Source organism: Cloeon dipterum, chromosome 2 (assembly GCF_949628265.1).
Source record: "Cloeon dipterum chromosome 2, ieCloDipt1.1, whole genome shotgun sequence".
NCBI classification, from domain to species: domain Eukaryota; kingdom Metazoa; phylum Arthropoda; class Insecta; order Ephemeroptera; family Baetidae; genus Cloeon; species Cloeon dipterum.
Window position 1 is genome coordinate 7102556 of NC_088787.1, and position 10384 is coordinate 7112939.

At 42.2% G+C, this 10384-nt stretch overlaps 1 protein-coding gene across 1 annotated transcript; it reads left to right on the forward strand.

The window, feature by feature from the left end:
* Positions 1–4113: 4113 nt before the first annotated feature.
* Positions 4114–10087, forward strand: LOC135936171 (SET and MYND domain-containing protein 4-like). Its single transcript, XM_065478890.1, has 7 exons — positions 4114–4406; positions 5029–5245; positions 5829–6150; positions 7189–7310; positions 8360–8758; positions 9304–9710; positions 9838–10087. The coding sequence occupies exons 1-7, from the start codon at positions 4153–4155 to the stop codon at positions 10034–10036; spliced, it is 1920 nt and encodes a 639-aa protein (XP_065334962.1). The 5' UTR covers positions 4114–4152; the 3' UTR covers positions 10037–10087.
* Positions 10088–10384: the final 297 nt, after the last annotated feature.

Below are 10384 nucleotides of genomic sequence, written 5' to 3' on the forward strand. Positions count from 1 at the left end.
TTTCGAAACAAATCGGACACGTGCACCGTATTATAATTACAAGGAAAGTAAGCAAAATAAAAGGAATATTTCCGCAGTTTTCGACGATTGGAAGCTGAGGAAAACTAGCCTATATCTTCTAAAGCTTTCGGATTTTGTCGTGGGCAAAGAAATGAAGAGCAAAAAACAAATAGAACATGATAAGAAAACCTACCAGGTTGTTTTGAGTTGGAGTTTTTAGACAGTCACACACAGGACAGGAGAGATAGATGTTTGCTGCTGCTGCTGTATCGTGAGATTGAACGGACGCAAAGAATTCAAAGCGAGTATGAGAAAAATGGCCTCACTCCCCCACGCAGCCCCCTCCCTTCCTGTCCCTGGTCCCTGCGAACAAAATGCACTGCGCGAATTCAAAGCACAAAGGTGGAAAACCAATTTACGAAAATTTAGGAATGAATAACACAGTAAAATAGCCTGTCATTAAGTTCAATCGCGTTTGTTTTGCTTCAAATTCCACTCCGCTCCTCAATTAAAATCAACTCGCTTTTATTTCCCTTAAAAATGAGTCAAAATAAATCCCGAAAAAACATCTGGGCGCGATGATGGATAATTTTATTAAGTTTGTATATATTGAAAATCTTTTGCTGCCTTGTTTGCCACGCATTCCTTTACGGCGCGGTTGGAAAAAATACAATTCAGCGGCGCAGCAGAGGAAGCATCGCGACAAATAAGAAAAAGATGCTTCTGTGCGGCGTGGGAGAGAGCGCGTCGCTGCTTGCTGCCCTACACGTGTTGGGGATGAATGCACCTACCGATCTTTTGTTGCTTTAGGTCAGTGAACTATTCCCATTTTCCCCTTCTTGGTCGGGGTGTGTTTTGTGCCACTGACTGTACAGGGGCAAATTGAGCAACCTCTTGCGTTTCGAGGAACACGTCAACCCTATTCCTGTTGAGCATTTTATGTGATGATTAATTATATTTTCAAATGAGGAAAGAACCCATCGCTACAATTGATAGAATAAATTTATAAATATTTGTTTTAGGGAATAAATGTTCACATGAATATGCTTTTTTAAATCAAATCGAAAAATCATTTACGAGTAAAATAGCACCTTTCTTTGAGGTGACTTTAACGCATGTTGTTTTGGTTAAAATATTTTCAAAATCAAAGGAAAAACCTTGAAAATAAAAAAAATCGAAAAATAAATTTTCATTTTCGTTACGCTTGTTGCATGCCCACCGGCCCACCGCTTTGGTCGTTCGGCCCGCTCCTCCTTAAATTCATATTATCATATTTTTTTTGCTCTTTTTATCCCTGTCCTCTCGGAGCGGGAAGGGCGCGCACTGCACTAGCGCGAATGCTGAAACCCGGGTCCCAATAACACCGCGAACGGATAACATGGGCGCACCGGGCCGCACAGGGACCCAGCCCACTCAAGGGCCACTTGCCTCCGCACCGAGGACTGTATTGAAACGCTAGACATTCGTCCCGTGAAGCCAAATCACGCATACTGGAAAGGTGCAAACCAGCCCGTTGAGCAATTTGAGCATTTCGAGTCACTAAACTAACCACTTTTTGCCATTTCTGACATTGGGTAGCCAGTATTAGATCTGCGAACTGCTCAAATACCTCACATTGCTTTGACACTCCTGAGAGTGCCTTAACAATGCGAGCCAACGGACTGGTTTTTATTAGAGAGAGAGCAAACGGAAGTGGTCAAAATTTCCTCTACTGTACACATTTTTTCTTTTGCTACCTCAATTTCTTCAAAATGTTCTCTAAAAAATTTTGAAGTCGCAGTCAAGACTCATGAGCAAATAATTAGAAAATTATTGAAAACTGAGATGCAAACATGGGCCTGCAAGAAAATGGTAAAAAAAAATTGAAAAAAAAAGTTTTTACCACTGCTCCGCGTTTTTTTTAATGCCGGTCTTTTGCAACCCTGCTCCCTATCCACCGAGGAAACTGCCTTTTATTTCAATTGAAAATTATAATAGTACGGGTGGGGGGGGGGGGGTAGTGGGCCGCGGTGGCTCGGTGGGCCGCGAAAATCAACAGTCCCCGGTAAAAAATTTGGTGCCAGTCCGGGCCTGATATTAAGTGAAGAATGCACAGTGGCAGAATTGAGGCGGAAATCGCAACGGAAGTGACTTAAAAATAAATGTATTACGAAAGTATACGGTGGCGCCATCTGCTGGTGACTTCGAAATTTAAGAGCTTATACAACTAGCGCATATAATAAAAATCTTTACAGCAAAAAATGTTCTGGTCCAAATTTTAAAACTCTTCTCACACTTTTATATGCCAAATATTTAAGAAATATAAAATAATGACAAGCGCTTCGCACTTGAGCTCCGTTTTAGGGGTTGACTCTGGGGCGGGGGCCAACTCGGAGTCTCCGCGATAGCGGTCGCGGGCGGCGGCGCCTGCGGCGCCGGAAACGCCGAGAAAGCCGGCTAAATAAGAGATTTCAGGGCGGCCACCCTGAGAGAGGTCGCCGAGGTTAGTCAGGGTTTGCGCGCGCCGGCGAGACGCCTCCGGGGAGGGGTCGCGCGCGAAAATCGCTCCGCCCGTCCGGTCGTCGGGCGGCGAAGACTTTAGCGCTCTGTTCGAGGGTTTCAGGTTGGGGGACCCTGGGGAAGGTCGGCCGGTTGCTTCAGGTTAAAGCGCTCGGCGGGCGCTTTCGAATGATGGGTCGCGGTCGTCGCTGCGGCGAATACTCGAATTTTGGCAAAAATAAATCTGTGTGGCTCTGCGCCGCACCGCACGCTCCTCCTGCCGTGCACGCGATTTGCACACAAAAAACCGAAAATCGCCTATAAAATGAATTTGGAAAGAGTTAGACCGCTCAAAATTCGGTTTCAGACCCCCGCGTACTCAGTCGTGTGTGTCCGATGGTCAAATTCGAGATTAAATGCGCGGCGGCTCCGCGGCGGCGCCGCGCGTATTTTCAGCCTGTCCATTTGCGTGCACCGCAAATCGCGGATTTTCAATGCGCCGCCGTTATTCGCCTATTTACCGGATTTCCACCAAAATCGGTTTGCGGGGACTGTTGGCCGGGCGGAAGAGCATGGTACAGCAGTCGCGGCCCAAAAGAATTTTTTTCCGCCCGAAATCCGAATTCGAAATTCCCATGTTAAGCTTACGGGTGGCGAAAAACCGTTCCGCGCCGCGCGCCAAAGACTACTCCTCCCAGGTTTTTCATCCGATCAGGTCGAATTTAGTCTTAAAATGTTCGCAGATAAATTGCGCATCGATGATCGTGCAATTTTTTTCATTTTTTGCCCAGGTCCGTAGATATGCCTGCCGAAACGTACGGAATGGAAAATGGGCAAAATTTGCCCGGTTAATAACTTTTTCGCTATGGGGCGGAAAAATCTTTTCCACACACCGTTGGCTTCATTCACTCGTCGCCTGCTCGAATCTCGAGTTTGGAGGCCGTGAGACTCATAGGGACCCCGCGGGGGGGCCGCGAGTACAGAAACATCGCGTTTTCGAACTTTGAAGGGTCACCGCTGACCCTGAGGAGGTCACCCGGATTTCATACTCGCTGTGCCTTAGTTTTTTGGGCAAACTTAAAGATTGGCTATCTTGGAATTTCGATCCCAAACAATGTGGGCTCCCGTGTTAATCATGGCAGGAATCTCGGGTTTCTCCGTTGTTTACGCGTTTGTTGGCGTGCCTCCGTCGACCACGCGAGTTTCGGCCCGATCGGCCCCATTTTGGCGATTTTTTTACACTTCGAGGGGGCTCCTCGGGCCCCTATGGGGCGGCGGCCAAAAACCTCTCGGGCCCGGACCCCCCTTGGCCCCCCTCCTCGCCCCCGCCCCTTACCCCCCCCCCCCCCCCCCCCCGGCCATGGGTATTATATAAGTAGGGTCCACACACACATATATATCAAATTTAGATATTTTCCACTAAAAAAATGCAATCGAATCTAAACTAACACTAAAAAAATGCAAATTCAATCTTTTGGACCATTCAATCAGCCCGCAAAGTAAGATGAAACGAATCGCGGCCCTTCGGCGTGTGTCTAATAATGCATCATCTCATGTTCGAGTCGGTGAGTGTGAGTGTGTGTGTGTGTGTGTGTTTTCTATTTTGGGCGCATCGGTGCTCATCGCCGCCGCGCACCCGACGCGCCAGACCACAAAACCACTCACTCTCAGGCCATGGCGGCGGCCGAAAACTCGTTCGAGCACTTCGACCCGTTCTACCGGCGGCTGTCCAGCTTGCTCGGCGCGGACGAGGTTGCCCGCTTCGCCGCGTGCTCCAGCGACGAGCAGCGGGTGCTGCTGCTCCAGCGGCTGCTCGCCGAGGCCAAAGTTCGCCTGCAGCCCCTCAAGGCCGGACACAAGGACCAGCAGCTCGCGCAAAAGTACCTGGACGCGGCACAAAGCGTCGTTGCACTCCTTGATGAATTTGAGTATGTATGTTTAATTTTCGCTTTTGAAACAAATAGATGCTATTTTCATCTTCAAAATAAATATTCCAGCAAGATGCCCCACACATTATTGTGGTTCTGATTGTCAGGAGCATTGTTTTCTTAAATTTCAAGACCTAATAAAAACTCCATGATGGTTTTAATGAATGTTATTCAAATAAGAAGACACAAACTAAAAAAAAAATATTTTGACGTAAATTTTTTAGATTAAAAATTTAAGTTCTTTTCAAAAGGGTTTGCCAATTTTGCAATGCGCAAAAATGCATTACTGTTTTTCTTTTGCGCCAAAAACCAGCTGGTAAAAACCAACGATTTTGGGTTTTTTCGCATTATTCCGAATTTAACCCGAAAAAAGACACATTTCGCACAAAATTAATAAGAAATTTTGGAAAATTACAATTATAGTGATAGAATTTTCGATGCGTTTTGGTGAAACCGGTGGCTTTTTATTCTAATTTTGTAAAATTCCATAATTCTTCAGTAAAATTTTTACACATTTTTAATTATACCACTGTCTTAATTTTACTCTTACTCTCTTGCAGATAGAATTTTAATTTATTAAATACAAAAATCCATAATATATGCCATTTTGGAATAATTTCAGCGCGAGCACGGAGAACGAGGGTGTGCTGCAGCACGTGAGCAAAGCTTTGCGTCTGTTCGGCGAGGCCGCCAACCACGCGCCGACCGGAAGCAGAGTAAGCAGCGACGCTCACCTGGGCCGCGCTGGCCTGCTGTCCAAACTGGGACAATGTGCGGACGCACTGAACGACTGCCAGCGCGTCACAGTCTCTCCGGACGACGTCGATATCCTCTGCCAAGTAATTAATGCGATTGAGTGGTATATTAATTGTATTCTGGCGCAAATTTATTTTTTTTTTAACTCAAGGCACAATTTCTCTGGTTTTTGCTTCTTCGTAAATTTTTAAATCTAAAAAAAATAAAGCTCGTGCATTTCAACCGATTTCTTTAACAGTTTTAAAATCTGGAGAAAGGAAAATCCCCCTATTATAATGATTAAAAATAGCCTGAAAATTAAACAACATAATTGTATGTTAAAAACGACTTTGGGAATTTCGTTGATGCCTTTTTCTCTTTCTTTACTATATTAAAACTTAAATTTCGGTAAAAAGAACGGAACGTTTATTACAAATTATTTTCAAATCTCTTATTTTTGTACATTTTGCAAACTAATAATAAAAATTATTAAGTTTTTACGTTTTTTAATACCAAGAAATAATTTTTCTTTGGAAAATAAAATGCATTAATTAAATAATAAATTAATATTGGATGTTTCAAGCAAAAGTTAATTGATAAAAATTATTCATTTTTAGTACCATCTTATAAATGTTATTAATTGATCCGCTTGATTAAATAATCACATCAATTATTATTAAATTTCAGTTAGCATTGATTCGATCAGCCTGTCTGGCAAAAGAAGACCGTGAGGCGGCACAGGTGGAGATCAGGGAGGCACTGGCTGCCCTGAGCAAGTCGCAGTTGGCGAAGCCGGAGAAGGCGCAGATGACGATGAAGCTCGTGTCACAAATGAAGCATTTGTCCGACGGCCCCCGTCCGCCCCGACTGCCTCCACACGAGCCCCCGGAGTGTCCGAAAGTGTTCCAAGGGCCGCACGCCAGCATTCCCAACGCCTCCAGCGCCCTCGACCTGCGAGAGTCGCCGGAAAAGGGCCGATACCTGGTCGCCAACACCACCATTCCAGCGGGTGAGTCAGAATATTATATTAAAATTAATTTACAAGTTCACGATAAATTAAATTAAATACACAGCAAATCGCAACGCTGAGCGAGTTGCATACATCCAAATTATGCAGGCGTTCGTTTCAGTTCCACGGAGGTTTTTTAATTCTTAAAATAAAATTGGAATAAATTTTTTACATCTTTTTACCATATCATTCAGTTTTAAGTCATAAATAGTTGGCCGTGATTGTTGGAAAACTATAAATAAAATAATAAAAAACGCACACTTTAGGAAAACCAATTGGAAACTTTAAGTAACACAAAATATTTAATTTTAAATTTTTCTATTAACATCGAAAACGTCTATGATGGGTTTTAAAAATTAAAAGAAATTTGTTAATAGATTTAATAAAAATTTGCTCAAAGTGGTTTGTTTCGTAGAATCTCTCAAGCTTCGTAATAAAAAAATATTATATTAATGTACGTTTTTGTCTTTGCTTTTTAATTTTGTTTTATTACATACTATGGTTTTGTGTAAAAATAAGTTTTTTACAAATAATTTGCTTATTTAATATTTTTTCAATATTTATAGATATTTTCTATACTATTATTAAATTATTTATAAAAAGTTATCATCATATTAGACCAAATAAATTTGAAGTGGTCAGAACAATTCAATTTCTATTTAAACTGAATGGTAGTGAAAATAATACAAGCCAATTTAACGATAAATTTAAGTATTGTGTCTCCCAGATTTCTGCTCAATTTGTAAATAAACGCTTATTCCTAATAAATCAGCTTTTTATTAAGATTAATTTTCGATTTTTGTTTAGTCACTCTCTTAAGAGACGTTCAGCAATAAATGTGAAAAAATAACTCTTCTATGTCAGGCGTAAAATTGATTTTAAAATGCCAGTAATTGTTCAACGCCTGTAAGCATGGTGCCTTCATATCTGCTGTGGTGTCGGAATCGGAACCATCCAATTAAAATTCACTCGCTCTCTTTTAGAAGCACGGATGTGAGGATTTGAAGATCAAAGAGCTCGTTTCTTCCCTGTTTGCAGGCGCGGTTGTGATCGTCGACGAGCCGTACGCGTGGATGTTATCGCCCTCGGCTTGGCACGACCACTGCACCCACTGCTGCCGGCCGCTCTTGGCGCCCCTGCCCTGCCCCACGTGCACACAGGTTTGTACCAGCATCTCGCGATGAAATCAAACACGCACCAAATAATTTTAAATTAAAGAGCAAAAATAAATGAATCGGGAAAATCTAAAAAAATATTTGATTGCACTTTTTTCAGAACAGTTTTCTAGAATATATGTATTTTGATTTCTTCTGTAATTTGATTTTTTATTATAGCGTAGACAGGAGCCATAAGGGATTTTTTATTTTATTAATTTTTTTAATTTTAATTTCTTTTCACCCTCGTTAAGAGGGTTCTTTTTACTTCGTTACCTAGAGGAAATTAATTAGAGGATCTTAAGAAGACATGAGATTTTTCCATAGATTTTACAATCAAATTGTATGAATTTCATTTGGGTAAATCATATTTTTCCACTTGATAGCCCTGATTTTCAAGCTGGGCTTGTATTATTAATTATTATTAATTCAGCATTTGCAGAATGGACTTAATTTTTATTTATATCAAAGCGCTTGTATTGCACTAACTGGCAGATTTTATGAATTTAATTTAATTTGGAGCCCAAAATTTTTAAAGGTTCTTAACGGCCAGTTGAAATTTTCAGACGAAGTTTGTGCGAAAATAGTAAATTTGAGATACATTTGCTCTATAGGAAAAAAACGGAAATTTAATCAGCTTTCTGAATATAATCATTTTTTGACGCTACTATCAACTGCTGAATTTTAATGAGGCCAAACACAAACCCATTTCGAAAATGTGAAATTTTTTTAAAAAAAAAATAATAAATAACTTTCAAGACTCAAAAGTAATAGTATATTTTATCTTCTCATTATTAAATTTTCATGTAACTTTTCTCACCCCGGAAACAATTAATTTCCTCTGCTCAAAAAATAGGGCGTAACCGGTAAAATTCGAAAAAAATTGGATTTTCAGACACTTCTGGTCAGAAGTGAATAAAAAAATGGTCGGTTAACGTTTCATGTAATATCATTTTTTTAAATAAAATAATTTACTATTCATTTGCTAGTGAAATTTTAATTTTTAGATCAATTAAGGAAAAAACAATCTTTCTAAATCCAACATTTGTCTTCAGGTGTGTTTCTGCAGCAGGGAGTGCATGTCGGAGGCGATGTCCAGCTACCACTCTTTCGAGTGCAGCCTTTTGCATCACGTTGCCAGCTCGAGCGAGCTCAGTTCGATGGCCCTGCTGGTGATGCGCGTGGTGCTGCGGGCGCGCGAGCACCTCGCCCGCCCGACCGACGACCCGACCTTCGCCAGGGTGCACCAGCAGGTGGGCAACAGCGACGCCAGGCCGGTCGGCGACCTGGTTAAGCGCACGGCCGCCGCCCTCTTCCTCGCCCAGGGCCTCAGAGACGCCGGGCTGACCGCTCAGGATTGTTTGTTGGAGGTGGCGATGCTCAGACACCTCCAGAGCTGCTCCTGCAATGCCTACGAGATTTCGGAAACCGTCCAGCCAGCTTTGCAAATATGCGTGAGCTTGATTAAAATACTTTATCATTAATTAAAATTGATTAATATTTAAACGCTATAAACAAACGGTAATAAATAATTTGCAATTAAAAAGGTTTTTAAAAAAAAATTAGTAATGGGACGTACGATTATACGGTAATTTTAAAAAATCAAATCATTTTTTTATGAAAAATTGAGACAATAATTAATATGTACATTTTTTTCAGTTTATATGCTGGATGGAGAATTTTTGAGTTTATTGTTGAACTCTCGCTTCGAAAAAAATGCAATAAATGTTCAAAATTTAGAATTTAAGTGTCTGAAATTTTCTAGATCAAAATATTTTCACTTTTTTGGATTTTAAGAACCCGTGGATTTTTATCCACGTTCAAAGTTAATTTTTGTTTTTAATTTTTTATTCGAGGGATCGACCAAAAATGGTTTTAGTCGGTGCTGAAATGAAATTTTTAAATCAGAAATTACATATTTAGAAAATATTTACTCTATCCTTGATAAGGAAAAAAGTTGATCTATAAGTCACCCTAAAATTCGCAAATAATATCGCAGGGTTGGAGCAGGCAGGCGGAGGCGATCGGCGGCGCGGTGTACTCGACCATCAGCCTGGCAAACCACGGCTGCTGGGCGAACGTGGCCCGTTTGTCGCACGGCAGGCGGTGCGTGGTGCGTTGCGTGCGGCGCGTCGAGCGCGGCGAGGAGCTGCTCGACAACTACGGCTACTCGTTCCTCAGCGTCGGCCCCGAGGAGCGGCAGTCGGCGCTGGCGAAGCAGTACTTCTTCCAGTGCGGCTGCCAGCCGTGCCAACAGCGTTGGCCCTGCTTCCACCAACTGCGCCCTGACGCCAGGTTCAGGTGCCAAAAGTGCGGGAAGCAGAGTGGCAAGCCCTCCTGCAAGAACTGTCATTCCAAGGCTGGCAGCAAGGAAATCGAACGAAAAGTTCGCCTTTTCAGCGATAGGTTTGTTAATTTTTTTTTGTACTAAATTACAATTCCACAGCCAAGGTGTTTAACCCGTTAGAAAAATAATTTTTGAACTCTGTTCCGTTAGAGAGCAACCACAATTTTTTAACTCTCAATAATTCAGGTTTCAAGTTGCTCTGGCGAGGGTGAAAGTGTGCGACGTGGACGAGAGTGTGGAGCAGTGGCTGGCCGAATACATCGAGGAAATGCAGGACAGAGTGGAGCACCCGAGCAAAGAGTTGCTGGTGGCGCAGCAGGCGCTGATCAAAATCTGGGCCTGGCAAGCGAATCGAAACTCTGTTCTCGTCCTCAACGAACCTTGATGATTTGATTATTTTTGTATGAAATTAAATAAAAACCACTCTTGTATAGCCAACAAAGGCTCTTTTCTTATTCCACAAATATTTAATAATTTTACACCGCGGGAACCAGATTCGTGCGACGCGCAGATGTGGCGTCCAGCGGTGAGTGGCGCGAAAAAACGGCCACGTGAAAATTCGCGGAAATAACCCAGCTTTCGTCAATATTGTGACATGATTTGCATTACTGTCTTTTGGATCGTAAAAGCAAACTCTTGACACTCGTACGACAATCCAAAAAGAGATTTCTGTTTCCCACATTCAAACGCCATCTTGGATCTGCGCAGTGCGAACCAATTTTGCCGCACATCT

Coding starts and splice junctions, on each gene's coding strand:
- LOC135936171 (XM_065478890.1), top strand. CDS start 4,153: ATGGCGGCGGCCGAAAACTCGTTCGAGCACTTCGACCCGTTCTACCGG. Junction 7,311..8,359: donor CCTGCCCCACGTGCACACAG/GTTTGTACCAGC, acceptor ATTTGTCTTCAG/GTGTGTTTCTGCAGCAGGGA. Junction 9,711..9,837: donor GTTCGCCTTTTCAGCGATAG/GTTTGTTAATTT, acceptor TCAATAATTCAG/GTTTCAAGTTGCTCTGGCGA.